At 36.3% G+C, this 18,755-nt stretch overlaps 2 protein-coding genes and 1 long non-coding RNA gene across 3 annotated transcripts; 1 reads left to right on the top strand and 2 right to left on the bottom strand.

The window, feature by feature from the left end:
- Positions 1-2,552: 2,552 nt before the first annotated feature.
- On the bottom strand, positions 2,553-4,680 carry LOC128021946 (uncharacterized). The gene is made up of 2 exons (XR_008185825.1): positions 3,647-4,680; positions 2,553-2,754 (listed from the first exon to the last, which is right to left on the bottom strand). It is a non-coding gene; the product is annotated as an uncharacterized LOC128021946 (long non-coding RNA).
- A 162-nt stretch (positions 4,681-4,842) lies between these two features.
- LOC128021945 (thymidine kinase, cytosolic) lies at positions 4,843-8,196 on the top strand. Its single transcript, XM_052609047.1, has 7 exons — positions 4,843-4,959; positions 5,168-5,199; positions 6,121-6,234; positions 6,336-6,429; positions 6,506-6,595; positions 7,505-7,624; positions 7,728-8,196. Exons 1-7 carry the CDS (start codon positions 4,894-4,896, stop codon positions 7,905-7,907), a joined length of 696 nt encoding a protein of 231 aa, XP_052465007.1. The 5' UTR covers positions 4,843-4,893; the 3' UTR covers positions 7,908-8,196.
- Positions 8,197-8,709: 513 nt separating this feature from the next.
- Positions 8,710-16,478, bottom strand: LOC128021943 (synaptogyrin-2-like). Its single transcript, XM_052609046.1, has 4 exons — positions 16,246-16,478; positions 12,978-13,215; positions 10,591-10,727; positions 8,710-9,600 (listed from the first exon to the last, which is right to left on the bottom strand). Exons 1-4 carry the CDS (start codon positions 16,348-16,350, stop codon positions 9,373-9,375), a joined length of 708 nt encoding a protein of 235 aa, XP_052465006.1. The 5' UTR covers positions 16,351-16,478; the 3' UTR covers positions 8,710-9,372.
- Between the last annotated feature and the right edge of the window lie 2,277 nt (positions 16,479-18,755).

The raw sequence follows: 18,755 nt of genomic DNA, 5'->3' as shown, positions 1-18,755 counted from the left end.
GGTCGTTTTGCGACTCCGGAGCGCGATTCGCGAATCATTTGATCGGGGTTTCGGAGTTCACAAAACATTTGATTCAGATCGGGACTCCGAAGCGCGATTCCCGAATCATTTGAGATCAGGTCTTTCGAGCGGATTTGCAAAACATTTAATTCTATCATCTACTTGTCTACATCAACTTTTAATAAAGAGAAAAGAGGTTTAGAGACAGATTTTTGTTAATAGCCTGTTAGTAATCCCACAGTCCACAGCATCAGTAACTGTATAATTTAGTAATGGAAAATTAAAACAAAATAGGATGAGTTTCAATTTTTTTTTTTTTTTGTAGCAATGGTCATCTTAACCTCTGTGCAGTGTTCAGGGTATTTCAGGACCCCAAATTAAATTCTAATACTAATACTGCATCATACAAGTGTTTATTTGAGTTGAATATTTCGATATTCATGTAAGGAAATGAAGCCATAATTTGATAAGTTTACATTTACATTTATTCATTTAGCAGACGCTTTTATCCAAAGCGACTTACAAATGAGGATAAAAAACAACACAACCAAAACAACAAAAAGAGCAACAAAAGTTTTATAAGCGAGAATAAACAAGATGCATGCAAAATGAAGGCAGATATTGTCTGTTATGTTAAGAAATAATATAAAATAAAAATGCTAAATAATTTTGCTAAAATATTTGACTCAAAAAGTCCAGATGATTCAAGCTGTTCGTGTTCGAGAGATTATTAACCGTAAATGAAAACATTTAAAACTCTGATTCCTCGATTTAAAAAAACAAATAAAAATGTAGCAAAACATTAAATTCAAATGATATGTAGAACTCTCTGTGATTATCAGTGTCAGACTGTGTGTGATGTTTTGTCCGGGGCTCGTGGGACAGGCGTGGACAGATGGTCATCTCTGTTTTCTCTCAGGTTCATCACAGTGTAAGCTTCACAGTGAACATTATTCTCATCAGTGTAGTCCATATCAACAACAAAAATATATCTTGACTCCATATAGTGGTTATTTTGGAAAAAAACCTAGGTATTTTGAGCAGTAGGATTATAAAAAAAATAATGTGCTAATATAAAATTAAATTAGCCTATATAAAATTGCAAACATCTATCTTTCAGTAAAATTGAAAAAGGAATACTTTTACTTTTACTGGAGTAATATTTTATTATACGTATCTGTACTTTTACTCAACTTTGTTTATTTAATTTTAACTTTTTATTCATCAAAAGTATAGCAGATTCCAAAATAATATTTGGTAGCACAACTAATAATAATCATCATATTTTCATGATTTCTAAAGATCATGTGACACTGAAGACTGGAGGAATGATGCTGAAAATACAGCTGCACATCACAGAAATAGATTATATTTTAAAGGATATTAAAATAGAAACCATTATTTTATATATTTTATTTTGATCATTTAGAACTATTACTGAAATACAACCTTTTTTGTTTCAAACAGTTAATTGAACAATAATAAATGAAGTACCTGAAGCTTACAATGAAGTAAATGTATAATAATTAGCAAAGATGATTAATTTAGCGCTGTAAACGCGCGTGTGAGGGGCGGAGACGCGCAGCGGAGCATCAGACACGCGTGAGGACCAAACACAGCAGAACGGTAGGAAACTTCACTCCTCTTATTATTTCTCTTTTACTATAGCGATTTATTTTTAGATTCGTGATCTGAGTCTTTCATAGAGTTGTACAGTTATTACAGTTATTAGAGAAATAGAGTTATTTTTTACATTCTTTGGTCGAAGTTTTCAGATCGGCAATTCGGAGCATGTTCGCGACTCGGTTGATTCAGATCGGCACTTCGGAGCCTCTTCGCGACTCGGTTGATTCAGATCGGCACTTCGGAGCCTGTTCGCGACTCCGTTGATTCAGATCGGCACTTCGGAGCCTGTTCGCGACTCCGTTGATTCAGATCGGCACTTCGGAGCCTCTTCAAGACTCCGTTGATTCAGATCGGCACTTCGGAGCATGTTCGGGACTCGGTTGATTCAGATCGGCACCTCGGAGCCTCTTCGCGACTCGGTTGATTCAGATCGGCACTTCGGAGCCTGTTCGCGACTCGGTTGATTCAGATCGGCACTTCGGAGCCTGTTCGCGACTCCGTTGATTCAGATCGGCACTTCGGAGCCTTTTCGCGACTCGGTTGATTCAGATCGGCACTTCGGAGAATGTTCGGGACTCGTTGATTCAGATCGGCACTTCGGAGCCTGTTCGCGACTCGGTTGATTCAGATCGGCACTTCGGAGCCTGTTCGCGACTCGGTTGATTCAGATCGTGACATCGGAGCATGTTTGAGATTTTTTAAAATTCAGATCTGGACATCGAAGCAGGAAGTGTTTGTCAAACAGTTAATTGGTGATAAATGAATATTTGGACTTGAGGCTTTTTTTACCTGTCGATTCAGCATGTACATGGACCCACACACAAAGGTGGACACACTCTAGACTTAATCATCAGTAGGGCTCTAAACTTTTCATCCATTGTTATTAAGGACGTAGTGTCACGGATCGCAAGAGGCGAAGACTCAAGTGCAGGCAGATGGGAAGACTTTATTTATACGTCACCAAAATAAATAAAACACAACTGAAACCAGAGGAGCGTTCAAAGTTACGAGACATAGTGTACAAGCGACCAGCTTCTGGTATCCCATCAGCCTTCTCACCTGAGACAGACCGACCTCACCTGATGTGTGAATACTGCTGGATGACAGACACCATCACATCCAGATCCCCTAAACACAATAACAATAACATGAAGAACACACTCAAGTCCATACCTACATGACCGATGACCGACTCGACCTTACTGTGATCATCAACACACTATTATAGTATTTATTCATATTTACAATTGGTTTAGAATTTTTAGATTTTCTGTTTTCACTTAAGGTATTTTAATAAAATAAAAATAATTAAATAAATTAAGAACTTGCATTTACATTGCATTTACTTTTATTTTAGTACTTAAAGTAAACAAAATGAGTAAAAGTTTTGTTGCCATTTTCATTCATGTTAGTTTTGTTACACTTAACAAGAATGACCATTGCCTTGGTAACTAGCTGAAATAAAACAGGATTGTTTTCCTTATGTTTTATTTTATTTTATTTATCGTTTATCTTGTTAAATGCTTTTTTCTACTTTTCATTTTAAGTTTATTATTAGTAATTATGTTGTATGTTTTTGTCACTTTGTCATGTTTTTAATGTCTTTATAGTTTATTAATTTTAAATTTAAACTAGATGAAATAAAATAAATTTATGTTTATGTAATTTTCTTGTATAATTTTTCTTTTATGCATATGTATAAAGTTTATTTTAGTTTTTTCTATTCATTATTCTATACATTTTTTTTAACTTTACAGCTGTAATTGGGTAATTATTTTTCCTAAATACTTTTTTTTTTCTTTATTTAACAGCAGACGAAAATTAAACATCTAAATGATTTACAATAAGCCAATTAAAATACACACACACACACACACACATAATTCATTTATAATCCACTTCCTGTTTTAAAAGCAGTGTAAGAAGATGAGCTGCTTCCTGAATGAAATGCAGTATGGCCCTCAACAGCACACACACACACACACACACACACACACACACAGTAAATGTACAAATGTACCCGTTTTAGGAGTGGCCACATGGGCTCTGATGACGTCATCGGTGGATATCCTGTGTGACCAGCGGTTGGGAGAGAACTGATGCTCCAGCTCCTCCAAGTATAGGTCTCTGCAGGAAAGTAATGGGAGTTACAAGATCAAGGTGTTTTTACAAAATGATACCTGATTGGTTGATGTAATAGTGACGTTAGGTTTAGGGGTGGGGTTGAGTAAGGGGGATCATTTAGATTGCATGATTCAGAAACACCCAGCAGTTTTAAACCACCCACATGGTGATAAACGCCCACTTTTGCTCTGCAGAGACCTAAGTCTCAGCTCCTGTCCAAAACAATACAGAGATCCACATTTACCCAGAACCCCTCAGTGCACAGATAAACAGACACTGCAGCCCTGCTGGCGGGACGTTGTAATTACAGCACACTATTGGCACATTATGCAACAGTGCAAAGCATGCGAATTCACAGACTGCATGCAATACTAGGATGATTTATTAATTTGGACAAAAATCTGTGCTGTATAAAACAGTGCACACCGCGTTAAGCAACGCATGAACAATGATCAGTTTTCCAGATTCATCTTTAAACAAAATCCTGAAACCTACAAACGTATTGGTTATTTAAAAAATACATATATAATATTTGTGCCTATTCATATTCAATCGTGCATTTTTTTTTTGGCATCCTCTACATTGGACCTAACCTTGTTTGTATACACTCAATGGACATAAAAGAAAATCATTAAAAAAAACAAGCTCTAAATAATGTTATTACATGAAAAAAATCCTAGTTCGATTGTGATTCAGGCACTCGGGTGTTGTGTATGTGATAATATTATTTAATCTGAGTCAAGCACTCTTTATATTCCCGCCTGTCTGAAATCCGTCATGTCCTTCCGCCATTGTGACGTCAGTGATTTATAAACGCATAGGATGGACTGAAGACAATAGGTTTGTACACTCTGGCATGTTTTATTTCTGTGTATTATTATGTAAATTAATGTTTATTATTGTATATTTCTGTTTTTTTGGTTAATAAAAAAAAAAAAGACTGAAGACAATAGAAGCGGCACGGCTCGTCCAAAAGAAGAGCTTTTATAGGTCTGTGCGCGAAACGTGGCTGCGTGTCCTCGATTCCGATTGGTCCTGAGGAGAGTGACGCCATCGCTATAAAAGAACAAACTGGCGGTGGCGCGCTGTTCAAATCTTACTGTAAGTCTGACTGTATTTTAGAAAACGTCTGAAACAATCGACATGGACTGCTTAAACGTTGCCAAAATTTTACCGCATTCCCCACAGAAGATACGAGGACAGATTCAGGTAACTCTAATATTATATTTATAATATTTAATGCCCTTTTAATTCATTAACTCCGTGATGATGTATGTCATGCAGATAACATCTAAATATTAACGTAAACGTTTAAATGTTTAAAAAGCGAGCGTGTTCTTATTTTATTATGATTATGAATTTGCTTTGGTAAATGTAAATAGTAACAATGAAATCAGTATCTCTGTCATCTTCTCAGGTTATTTTCGGACCGATGTTTTCAGGAAAAAGGTGAGGATGAATAAATCATCAGTACACACATGTTATGTTATGAAATATGACGGTAAAACTCTATAATCAGTGTTTTATTTTTAGCGGATGTGCAGCTGTTTGGCGCGAGAACGGTTACATTGTTACAAAGACAACGCGAAGTTAGCGCGAAAACTCTGTTCAGTGACTCTAGTGTTCCCAGAAAACACCAGCTGCTTATAAACATAAAACTAGATTTCTAAATATAACAGTTATTTTGACAGTAGACTGACTGTGGCATGTGAAAGTTTGGGAAGCACTTGCAGAATCCGTGAAAGTGTGAATCATTTTAACAAAACAACAGAGATCACACTAAATGCATGTTATTTTTATTTAGTTACAGTCCTGAGTAAGATATTTTACATTAAAGATGTATACATTTAGTCAAAAAGAAAAAATAAATAACTGATATTATTGAAATGACCACATTCAAAAGTTTGTGAACCCTTGGTTCCTAATACATCAGTTTCTGATGATTGTTCATGAGTGCCTTGTTTGTTCTGAACAGTTAAACTGAGCTCTGTTCTTCAGAAAAATCCTCCAGCTCAGCTTTCCAGCATCTTTTAACCCTTTTGTACGATTATCGGACGGAATGCTACTTTAATAGTTTCACATAACCAAGAAAAAAAAAGAAAATTTAAACATCTGTTCAGAGAGCATTCAGAAATCACATCCACAAAACTCAACATTAGCCAAATGATCTTTAAACGTGTTTGTGTTGCTGGGTGAAATCAATGCTGTCAGGAACGTCACAATGCTGTGATATACAGGAAAACAATCCAATACTCCAGTAAAGTCACATCTTCTGATGCATATTAGCACATCTTCATACAATCAAGAGAAGTTTGTTTTTAATCTGCTGGGTAATAATGTGTTATTTGCATTATGTGTGTGTGTGTGCAGCACTGAACTGATGCGGCGCGTGCGGAGGTTTCAGGTGGCTCAGTATTCCTGTCTGCTCATCAAATACGCCAAAGACACACGCTACTCTCAGACGGGGATGGCCACGCATGACATGTAAGATTGCAGCTTGTGTGTGTGTGTGTGTGTGTGTGTGTGTGTGTGTGTGTGTGTGTGTGTGTGTGAGAGATCTGAGGGTCGTGTGCTTTGTGCCGCAGGAGCACGATGGAGGCCGTTCCTGCCAGCCGTCTGCGGGACGTCCAGAGTCTGTCGCTCCAGGCCTGTGTCATCGGCATCGACGAGGGACAGTTTGTATGTTTCTGTTCAACTCTCTTCAGTCATTGTTCGGCTCAGTCACACACTGATTAACAATCACCATCTTTTGCAGTTTCCAGACACCGTTGAGTTCTGTGAGGAAATGGCCAACATGGGAAAGACCATCATAGTAGCAGCACTGGATGGAACCTTCCAGAGAAAGGTGTGATGATGAGAGATCACTCCACAGACACTTATATATCACCTTATACACTACCGGTCAAAACTCTGGGAGCAGAACGATTTCAGTGTTTTTATAGGAGTCTCTTCTGCTCATCAAGGCTGCATTTAGTTGATCAAAAATACAGGAAAAATTATAATTATTGTTAAATATTATTATGATCTAAATCAGCTGTTTTCTGTGTGAATCTGTGTTAAAGTGTAATTTATTTCTGTCTTCAGTGTCACATGATCTTCAGAAATCTTTTATTATCAGTGCTCGAACTGTTCTGCTGCGTCAGGTTTTATACTTTTTCAGGATTCTGAAGAATAAAAAGTTAAAGAGAAGAGCATTTATTTAAAATAGAAATATTCTCAAAAGGCAGAATATTTTTTTTGGGGGGGGGGTATAGAAATGAATACTTTTCTTTAGCAAGTATACTTTAAATTGATCAAAAGTGACGATAAAGACATTTATAATGTTGCAAAAGATTTCTGTTTAAGATGCTGTTTCTATTCATCAAAGATTCCTGAAAAAATCTACTCACCTGTGTTCAACATTGATAATAATCAGAAATGTTTCTTGAGCAGTAAATCATCATATTCTGATTTCTGAAGATCATGTGACACTGAAGACTGGAGGAATGATGCTGAAAATACAGCGGAGCATCACAGAAATAAATTACACTTTAACACAGATTCACACAGAAAACAGATGTTTTAGATTAGAATAATATTTAAGTATTTTTGATCATATAAATACAGCCCTGCTGAGCAGAAGAGAATTAAAAAAAAAAGTTAATGTTCAAAAACTTGACTGATACTTGCATTTAAAAAAAAAAATGGTTATTTGACTATCTCTGTTATATGAGTATTGAGCAGTTTTGATGACCTTTGACCCCTGTGTCTGCAGCCCTTCGGTAATATCCTGAATCTGGTTCCTCTGGCGGAGAGCGTGGTCAAACTGAACGCCGTCTGCATGCAGTGCTACAAAGAAGCCGCTTACACCAAAAGACTCGGAGCTGAACAAGAGGTGAGGACAACAATATCTCCGTCTGGACAAACACACGCTGTGTCACATCCTCATCCTGTCCTCAGATGTGAAACCTCCGGTATCTTGTGTTCGGTTTCCTCAGGTGGAGGTGATCGGCGGAACTGATAAATATCACGCTGTGTGTCGAGCGTGTTATGGAGGGCTCATGGCGTGTAAAGAGAACCACGATCCACAGAGAGAGGAGACGCCGCCACACGTGATGTCAGGAAAACCGCTCGCTCAAAGCGCTCCACGAAAACTCTTCGCTTCCCTTCATTTATGAGCCGGACTGTTACCACATAGATTTAACTCACTAGAGTGAGAATTTAGCACTTCCATTTTTTCCTGTGTGTACAGTAGCTTGTAGTTTAAAGTGGTTCGTAGTTTAAAATATAGTGGGTTTGTACTTTCAGTTTAATAATGAGTCAATCATTTGTATGCATTTTAATTTAAACAATTTTAAAATAATTTATAATTGTCTAACGGAGCGACCAGCTGACACCCAGAAACACTGCCAACGAGTGATGTGTTATGATTATAATGAGAACGAATAAAATTTGAGTTGATTTTGAGATGTTGCTTTCCATGTGCATGTTACGACAAACATTTAGAGGATCAAAAACGATTTGTCAAAGAGCTAAATTATTTGTAGTAATGACGACTTGATTAGGTAGCGGCCTCTAGCAAGTCTTGTGTTCCTGTGGCTCAGTGGTAGAACATTGTGTTAGCACTGTGAAAGGTCATGGGTTCGATTCCCAGAGAACATACTGGTGAAACATAATAATAATTGTATAGCCTGAATTCACTGTAAGTTGTTTTGGATAAAAGGGTCTACTAAGTGCAAAAATGTAACGATCAAATATGTTCTGTTGAAGGCAGTTTAAGACAGTTTGTTTCCAAAGGGTTGCATTCATTTATTTTATTTAGATATTGCATTCATTTCTTATTTAGAATACAAACCAGTGTTTTTGCTTTTAGCTGCACTTTAAGAACTGAAGCTGGTTATTCATTGAAAACTGAGTTTGAAGACAAAAACAAAAAAAATCTTTTTTTTTTAAATAAGTAATGAAGCAAACTGCAAGTCAAACAATGAAAACAAATGTTTTATATATGTATATATTAACATATTCCCAGATGATATGCTTTGAAATGGTTGAAGTGCAATGGATAAACCTTATCAAATCAATGTTATACGGCAAGAAAACAGATCGAACAAAGATTTGCATCACATTGTGTTCATGTAAGTTAGTGAATGTTTTCATATCCTGAAACCATATTTAGCCTTGACTAACATTAAATCAGATCTGGACGCAAAATAAAAGCATGCTTCATTTATGACCCAAAACTTCCATTTGCAGCTTGACTTGACATGCAATCTGGTAATTGTACCACGGTGAATCGCGCCAGCTCTTCATTCACTAACACAATTAGTAAACTGGGTCAAGGGGCTCTTTTTGTTTCCATCACATTCCTACTCATTCAGCTGGGAAAACGTTAACAAACTCTGCTGTGATTCCAGTGTGAGCGACAGACCTTATCCACAATAACTTACAGCTTTATTTCAGCTCATCAGTGCAAATCTGAACTCATCTACAGTCACGTAAATAAACACTTGAATATTTACACATTTAAGGCCACGTGTTAAATGGCAAACAGTCTCCTATTGGCTGCCTGCCGAGGCCCCTCCCACATCCCGAGGCGTCAGGTGACCTGGGTGTCGTGTTTCAGGTTTCTGTGCGTGTCACGTGTCAGTAGACGGGCGGCTGGTAGCTGCTCTGGCCGGTCGGGTCAGGATTCGGTACGAAGGGCGGCTGATGGAAGAGATCTTGACCCGTGTTCTGGAAGGAAGGATACGTGGGCGGCGTGTAGGTGGTGGGATACGGTGAGGTGGGGTCCACCGGCGGATCGACGTAGTTCTGGGTCACATCGTCAACACCATGACGAAACCTCACAAGAGCGAAGTAACTTAACGCTCCCTGAGAAGATGAAGAAGATTCAATCAACGACTTGAAGAGAGCTCATGTGGCATTTAATGAACTTAAAGGGACAGTACACCCAAAAATGTATTAATTCACCCTCATGTCGTTCCAAACCTGTAAGACCTTCGTTCATCATCAGAACGCATTTTAAGATGTTTTTGATGAAATCCTAGAGCTTTCTGATCCTGCATAGACAGCAATGCAACTGAAACAAACATGTCTTACTGGATTGAAACGACATGAGGTTGAGTAATTAATGACATAATTTTTATTTGTAGGTAAACTAATCTTTTAATAATAGACAAGGTTTCTCAAAACTTTTGGTTTTTGGAATAGACCCCAGGTGAACCGGGTAAAAATGTGAACTAAAAGATATTAATATACTTCCAACAGATGATTAATCACAATAAGACATTGTTTCGTATTGCAAGTTTTCTGAAATGTTGTTTAAATATGCACAAATTGATTTGCATTTTGAGAAAATAATGTTGAATATTATAAAGCCAGATTTAAAGATTGTTTGATGTGATTGACAGATCGTATTTAAAGGTTTTTATAGAGTGGATTTTGGATTTCACTTTTTATCACTCTATAAATCAGAAAATACTGTCAAAAGTATTTTTTAGGAATAAGATGTTGTATAAATCAGTGTGACTCATATATTCACAAACCCCTCAGTAGAATCCTTCAGAATATAGAGAGGAATAAAACTGTAAGTTTTGGTGTTTGTAAGTGCTGGTAAAGTGGATAAAAAACTAATTTTGTAAATGTAAGTGACTTTAAAGATATGTGCTGTAATTGAAATGTATGGAACAGATGAAGTGTAATAAAATAAACACTTTTGCATGTTTTCCCTCCACTAGTCTGAAAGATGACATGGAAAAAAAGAGACCTAAATTGACCTGTGCATGAAAAAATAGCATTAAATTGTAGGTTTATCTTGAACTGTGGCAGATTGAAGTAGTTTTGGGGTTCACACACACTCACCCAGGATCCGATGGAAAAGAATGAAAAGGCGATGACTGCGTGGACGGCATCTGTAGGGATGCCGCTGGTGTCTTGGGTCTTTGACCACTGATCCGCCATGAGACAGAAACACACAAACCACAGGAATGTCCAGGCACCTGGTCAACACACCGCACGGGGAGGAATCAGAGACTCTTCAGAAAACACACCAGGCATCTTACTGAATGAAACCCTTGAACCAAAAATAACATTTCTTGTTTCACAGAAGGGTTTGGAATGGCATGAAGGGGAGTAAATGGTGACAGAATGAACAGGTGAAAAAATTTGTGTGAATGATATATTCACAATCCCCTCAGTAGAAACCTTCAGAATATAGAGAGGAATAAAACTGTAAGTTTTGGAGTTTGTAAGTGCTACAGAAGTGGAGATAAAACTCTTTAAAAGATATATATTGAAATTGAGATCTACGGTTGCAAATAGAAAAAGTGCAATAAAAAAAAAACTCTTAAATGTGTACTTTGGTTGTTTTCTTTCCATTAATATGAAATAAGACATGTTATGGAAGCAAAATATCACTCCATGAATCAAAAAATACTGTCAACAGTCAAAAAAAAATTTATAAATAAAATTCACTACATTTTCTTAGGAATAAAATGTTAAATAATATGTTATATAATATAAATCATTGTGATTTATGGACAATCCCCTCAGTAGAAACCTTCAGAATATAGAGAGGAATAAAACTGTAAGTTATGGTGTTTGTAAGTGCTACAAAAGTGGAGAAAAAACTCTTTAAAGATATGTGACGCAATCGAAATCTACAGACATAAATAGATAAAATATAAAATAAACAAAAAAAATTATTTTGGAAATTTTCTTTTCATTAATATGAAATAAGACATGTTATGGAAGCAAAATATCACTCCATGAAACTAAAAATACTGTCAACAGCCAGAAAAATAAAATAAAAATTTCACTACATTTTTTAGGAATAAAATATTAAATAATCTGTTATATAATACAAATCAGTGTGAATGATATATTCACAAACCCTTCAGTAAAAACCTTCAGAATATAGAGAGGAATAAAACTAAGTTTTGGTGTTTGTACGAGCTGCAGAAGTGGAGATAAAACTCATTTTGAGAAAAAAACTTTAAGCGACTTTAAAGATTTGCACTGTAATTGAAATCTACAGACACAAATAGATAAAGTGCAATATAAATCTAACTTAATAAATCACTAAATGTGTGTTTGGGATGTTTTCTTTCCACTAGTCTGAATGATCATTTTTGGGTGAACTAATATTAGAATAGTTTTAACATATTCTAATATTAACAGAAAGATTTGACAAACCAGTCAGTGATTAAACTAATGCAGCTAACTGAAGCCACAGAACAAACAGGACTTTGGTTTAAACCCTGTAACATGAGGGCTCAGAATGACTTAACATGATTAAAAATAAGACAAAACAAGCACTAAAATAAGTTAACACAACTAATGATCAAAATATTCCATATTCTCACAATTAACATTTCTCGTAAAAGTCTTGGGAAACTTGGTTTTATGAGGAAGCTTCATCTAAAAAGACTGATTTCTGGACTAGTAAAGACATGAAAATAATAAGAGTTATTTTTATTTTTATAATGATGCACATTTATCTAGTTTTGCCAAGTTCTAAAATATTTTTTCAGGTTGAAATTTTGAGTAAAAATATTTAAAAAAGTTATATTCAATAAATCATGAACAACTAGAAAAGTCCTCTAAATTCACTGGTTAAAAAATCATTCCATTTCATTCAGCTTCTGGAATCCTGAAACCAAATTATTTTAATTATAATTTTTTAATTATACTGACACTCCCAGGTTATATTTGGGGCCTATGAATATATGATTAAAGCTTAAGAACCACTGATCTAGAATTTCAAGAATAAAATGCAACCAATAACGTCACAATCATTTTTGTTATTATTTTGAAATTGAATCGAAATTTTAGTTTGCTGTGTGTTTGTCAATTTTTATAATGTCTGCATACTATTAAAATAAGAAACACTGTTGTGAAAACTTTTTAATGCATTATTTTTCTGTTAATGTTTACTTTAAGTAACAAAATATTTGAATAGACTTCATTTTAGTTAACTATAATAACCCTGATGGACATTAAATGACAACTAGAGGCCATTTAAAAAACTAACAAACAAACAGGCATGAAGCTTTTGACAGCTCAATGATTCACACAGGAAGAGGCCATCTGAGCGACATGTGCATGTGAACAAACACAGGACACTTCTCTTTTAGAGAACGATGCCACGAACAGGTCAAGTGGAAAAAATGACCTTCACAAAATGCCACCACATCTTCAACAGACAGCATTGGGAAACTGACACAGAAATGACTTGAGGAACATCTCACCTGAGAAGCCCAGATCAGCCATCACTATGTACTTCCTCTCCTGAGCATTGCTCATCGAAGGCAGGAACACATCAGCCAATAGGAAGGCGATGCAGGCCAGGAAGGCGATGACCCCGATGCCAACGCCGTAATGACAGGCTCCTTCATTCCTGTTGAAGACACACTTCGCCTGGATTTCAGAGCTACTGTTCACGTAACCTTCAGCCGTGATGGAGGCAAACACCACGATAGCGAACACCTGACACGAAGAGAAGTGCGTAAGACCGCAAGAATGGAATTAAAACAAACAGCTCTTCACATTTTCTGAAGCAAAGCTCTTTCTAAATACAACTATAGCTCAGAAGTTTCCAGTGAGGGATCCAAACACGTTTCTCTAAGCAGAAGTTCGACAGGACTCCAGCAGATTAAAAAAAGTTGAAATGAATGTTTGAAAGAGGAGAATTTGAGATGAATAAAACCTAAATATTTATATTTATTTATTTTACTGAACAACTGTAATTCACAAAATATATTTTTTGTCTTCATTTTTGTAATAAGAGTACTGAATGGGTGCCGTCAGAAAACAATAATCCACAGCACTCCAGTCCATCATTTAACATCTGAAGACCATCAATCCAGCATTAAGATGTTTTTAACTCAAACACACAGAGTCTATAATCCATAATAACACTTCCTCCAGTGAAAAAGTGCATCTAATGTTGTCTCTCACATGTTTCTTTAGATCTGTTTAAACGCTGCTTGATCTGTGCAGATTTCTCTCCTGATTCAGACCAGAACACTTGTTCACTGGATTATTATGGATTATTATATATATTATTACTAAGTGTTATTATGGATTATAGACTGTGTTTGAGTTAAAATCATCTTAATTCTGGATTGATGGTCTTCAGATGTTCACTGATGGACTGGAGTGCTGTGGATTATTGTGATGTTTTATCAGCTGTTTGGATTCTCATTCCGACGGCACCCATTCACTGCAGTGATATAATGCTACATTTCTACAAACCTGATGAAGAAACAAACTCATCCTAATCTCAGATGAACTGGGAGTGCGGAGCACATTTTCAGCAAATTCACATTTTTAATCGAACTACTCCTTTAATTTTAAAAGCATGCGTCTGATTGAGTGTCATGTTTCGACTGAAGCCCTCTGACAAGAGTTAGAACTTGGATTCTACACACTGTTGTGCCTATTGTTATATTCATAGTGATTCTTCTGCTAATAGCACCCTGTATGATGCAATGTATTAGTACTTCTATAATGCGTTCTGTTACAGCGCTCACTACAGGAAATACCTACCAAGCAATGCTACATGTATCCAATCCAGTATCAACCTTTGTTAGGGTTCCAGAGCAGTTGGAGATGAATGTGATTGAAGCTGAGGATTTTCCAACAGATGCTGATAGCTCTACTGGAGATGATTATGTGCACACTTATGAGTTAGAGCCTGAAGACTGAATCTGATATACGTGTGTAATCCTGATTAAGAGTTATACTAACCATTTCTTTATTCCTATTCTGAAAACTGTTTAACAGAAATGAATACTAACTGAAGATATATATCACATTTGATTACTGTGTATGAAAGTACATAAGATATGCCCAAGATTGTTCACGATTGTGTAAGACATGTCTTCGACTGTCTTAAAGTGGCCATTGTGAGATTCTGCTCGTACATGTGAACATCTTGTGATAAAGGACATTGTGGTGTGATAACAGTATGATGTATTCCTTTGAACCTTACTCTATATTCATGATGTTGCTCAATGCAGTGTGTTATGCTTGATCAGCCAAATATCTGCCAGACATTACGTTGTTTCATTTCCCTATAAAAGTAACACCCCTTGTACAATAAAGTTGAGCTTAGAATGAACTACACCACTTGTGTGACTCATTCTTGGTTCCCGGGTACCTGCTCTTCTCTGCTCAGATAACCCAACCTGAACCAAAATAATATTTATGATCTCGAAGGCAAGAATATACAATTTATTCTTACACACTTCATGAAGTTTAAATTCTAAAGCAAACAACATCGGAAAGAGAAATAAATGAAGGAAGAGGTCATAGCCACACGCCTCCGTCATCGTTTTTCTATGCATATGTGTCACACAGATCAGGGAAACTGGGTTCTGTCGCAGGCCTCTCGTGTTACGAGCCATCTGCTGTGTTTACATGTCAGCACTGGGACGAGGGCGAGGGACATTCTGTACTTGTGCACTGAATCACATGACACACATTATCACAGACAAAAGAGAGAAGCAGGCAAACACACTCCTGCTGTGCAAATGTGTGTGACGCCGTAAACAAATTACACCAAGCAAGCAAATCTAGAAACGGCTGACGAGGTCATCTGGTGCCGTCAGACCAGGACCAGCTAGGAATACGTTCTCACTTACTCTTTTCTCAGCGTCTGTGGAAAGCCCCTTCACAGAGGATCATATGCCTGAACGGCAAAATTATCTTTTTACACTAGTAAACTGAGTTAACAGCAAATTCAGCTCAGTCCATCAATAGGAAAACCCTTCAGAAAGACAGGTTTCTATCCTAAAGTAAAGCATGCAGATTTACTCTTCATACATTTACATTATTATGACAAGTAATATTTATCTCTGGAACTCTTTATACAATATAAATGGAAAACTGAGAAGTAACAGCAATTTCTGTTAACAACCACAACATCCAGTTTTTTTTTTAAAATGTTTAAAAACTTTTTTTTCTTGGTTATGCGACTGACACATTAAAGAAAAATGTATCATTTTTATAATTTTGCTACTATTATAAGAACGTTAGTTTTAAATGTTCTCTGAACGTTCCAAAACTACTAATAGTTCAACTGTAATGGACTAACAGTCGACTAAAACTTTTAGAAACAAGAAAATCGTGCAATGAAAGATACATAAATTACATTTTTTGAGAACATTGCCTACTAGATGACTTTGAATAAGCGTCTGCAAGACGTCTGTTAAGGATCTGGAAAGCATCTGCTGTGTGCAATCATCACACAGAGGTCAAGTTTACATCATAAACATCTTTTAAACGTCTATTTGACTTCTGATATGAACCGTCCTTTAGAGGTATAGCAGATGAGCAAACACTCTCCAAAAATACGTCTCGCAGATGTAATGCAGACGTCAAATAGACGTTAAACATCATTAAAGCTGTAAAAAGTGCAGCTAAACTCAATATTTTACGTTTTAAACCCATTTCACCTTGATCCTGCAGTCGTTTATTGCTCATAATGAGTTGAACGTGACGCCTGTCACTCACCCAGCTGAGGAACCGTATGATGGTTTGAGGCTGTTTGATGAATTTGATGAGATCGAATCCCGTTCCGGCGAGAGAGACTCCGTACGCTGCACTGTTCGACTCCATCGGTGAAACACACTCTCACTCACACACACAGTCTCAGTCTCACACACACACATAAGCGAAGGCTGAAAACACAACACGCACACACACCACCGGTGCAGCTGCTTCGTCACAGACCGGTGTCAGATTCGCGAATGAATCGTTCTTTTAAACCGGATCTTTACGATGATTCGCACCATCCAGACGAACGTCAAAACGAACCGTTCAAAAGAACCGATTCGCTAAAACGATTCAAACTTCGCGACATTGAGTGAAAATTCAATAGGTGCAAAGTCTTTAAAGTTACTACAGATCATTAGAGATTAAATTAAAGCAGTTTAATTTTTAATAATGAGTTAATTAGCATATTAACACAGATTGTAGATGAACAGCAGCTAATGTGTGACTCAAGGACACACAAATCATCTGGTTTGTATTGAAAATGTAATTATTAAAATGAACATACTTGGCTTTATCAAAACATATTTTCTATTTATTTGTAATTTTCCCTCCCCAAAACACACACACACACACACACACACATACAAACACACACACACACACACACACACACACACACAAACAAGTTTACTTAGCTCTCTAAATGACCACAATACATAGACTTATATACTGATATTTTTATACTTTTTCGACCTAGATCCATCCTTAACACTCACAGAAAACTTCCTGCATTTTTACAATTTCAAAAAACGTAGTTTACTTTATTTTTTATTCCAGTTTACTAATGAGGACGTCCCCAAATGGAGGTTTTTGTCAGGTTTTGCTCACTTTGGGGTACAAATCTATCTCCAAAATACAGTTAAGTAGGTACAAATCCGCTCTTATTTGACATGAATCTGACAGTAGACACATTGTTGGCTGTCTTTGCTTCTGATTGGTCACAGTCATGTCAACCCATGAGCGCTTGTCTATTGTGTCAGTCTGAATAAAGCTCTGTCTCATCAGATTAACATGCAACGGACAAAGCTTCCAGTTTCAGTAGATCTGATTAAATTCACAGAAAACTGGAGATTTATTCTGAAGCAGAGTCTTCGTATACCACGGAACGGTCTTCATCCTGTCAAACGGAGCAAAATGACAAGTTTAATGTTTTGAAACATCTCTAGAAACCACAGCTATCTGAAGAAAGAACTAATAAATAATAACCTACTAACACAACTCAGGCGATGTCCCATGTTTACGCTGTTCATAAAGTCATGTGTTTATATATATACACTATGGGTCAAAAGTCTGGGGTCAGTGAGACTTGTAATGTTTTTAAAGAAGTTGCTCATCAAGGCTGCATTTATTTGATCAGAAATTCTGAAAAAAAAAAACATTAATCTTACAAAATGTTTTTACAATATAAAATAATGATTTCTATTTTAATATCCTTTTAAATGTAATTTATTTCTGTGATGCAAAGCTGAATTTCCAGCATCGTTCCTCCAGTTTAAAGTGTCACGTGATCTTCAGAAATCAGAATAATATGCTGATTTATTATTAGAACTATTAATAGTTGTGCTGCCAAATATTTTTTTGAGATATCTGTATATAAACTGCCATACTTTTATCAAGATTATTTGATGAATAAGAAGTTAAAAAGAACAGCATTTATTCAAACACAGAATATCAAAGCAAGTGTCATTGATGGTAAAACACACTTTACACGTAAGACATTTGACAGAAAGAAGTTGATGTAGTGTTGAATTTGACGACAGGCAGTTTTGTGTTGGTTTTTGGTTAGGTTCAAATTCTTTATTTGTCCCCGATTGGGCAATTCATTGAGCAACAGATAATACAGTACAAATCACACACACAATACTTACACAAAGATTGCCTACCTTTCAGGCATGGCTAAAAATAAGAAAACAGTCAACAAACAATAAGTCACTAAGTTATCTGTGGTTTTTTATATAATTGAGAAGCATGAATGGCACACAAAATATATCAGTTGGTTCTGAATTTAAGGAGTTTAAAGCACAATCCCGATGGGAACATCTGAAATTCATATTATTTTTGAGAGATTGCCATTTACTCTCTCTCACTGGGATCTGTTTGAGAGGAAGTCTAAGCTCACAACTTTGTTCTCCTCCAGCAGGTGGAGCTGAGAATATATGGGTCTGTAATCATGTAAAGGAACTATAATTGACTGTTTCCATGAGTCAGGGACCTACTGTTGGCACATAGATTGATTAAAAAACAAGGCTGCCAATATTATCTGGGCCCAGACTTGTTTCGGCTTCGCAGTATTTAAAGGTGTCCACAACACTTCGAGATCCCCAATATTGGGAGAAATCTGAAGTACAGAGGCGTTGTGTGAACATGATTTAGTTCTAGACTAAATCTGAATTCATCTCACTCGCAAAAAGACAGATTTAGTATTCATCAAAATTAATTAAAACCTGCAATAATTAAATTATAAATAA

The sequence above is a fragment of the Carassius gibelio genome, chromosome A11 (assembly GCF_023724105.1).
Source record: "Carassius gibelio isolate Cgi1373 ecotype wild population from Czech Republic chromosome A11, carGib1.2-hapl.c, whole genome shotgun sequence".
NCBI classification, from domain to species: Eukaryota; Metazoa; Chordata; class Actinopteri; order Cypriniformes; family Cyprinidae; genus Carassius; species Carassius gibelio.
The sequence above is the reverse complement of the archived record's forward strand: the minus strand, read 5'-3'. Positions and strand labels throughout refer to the sequence as shown.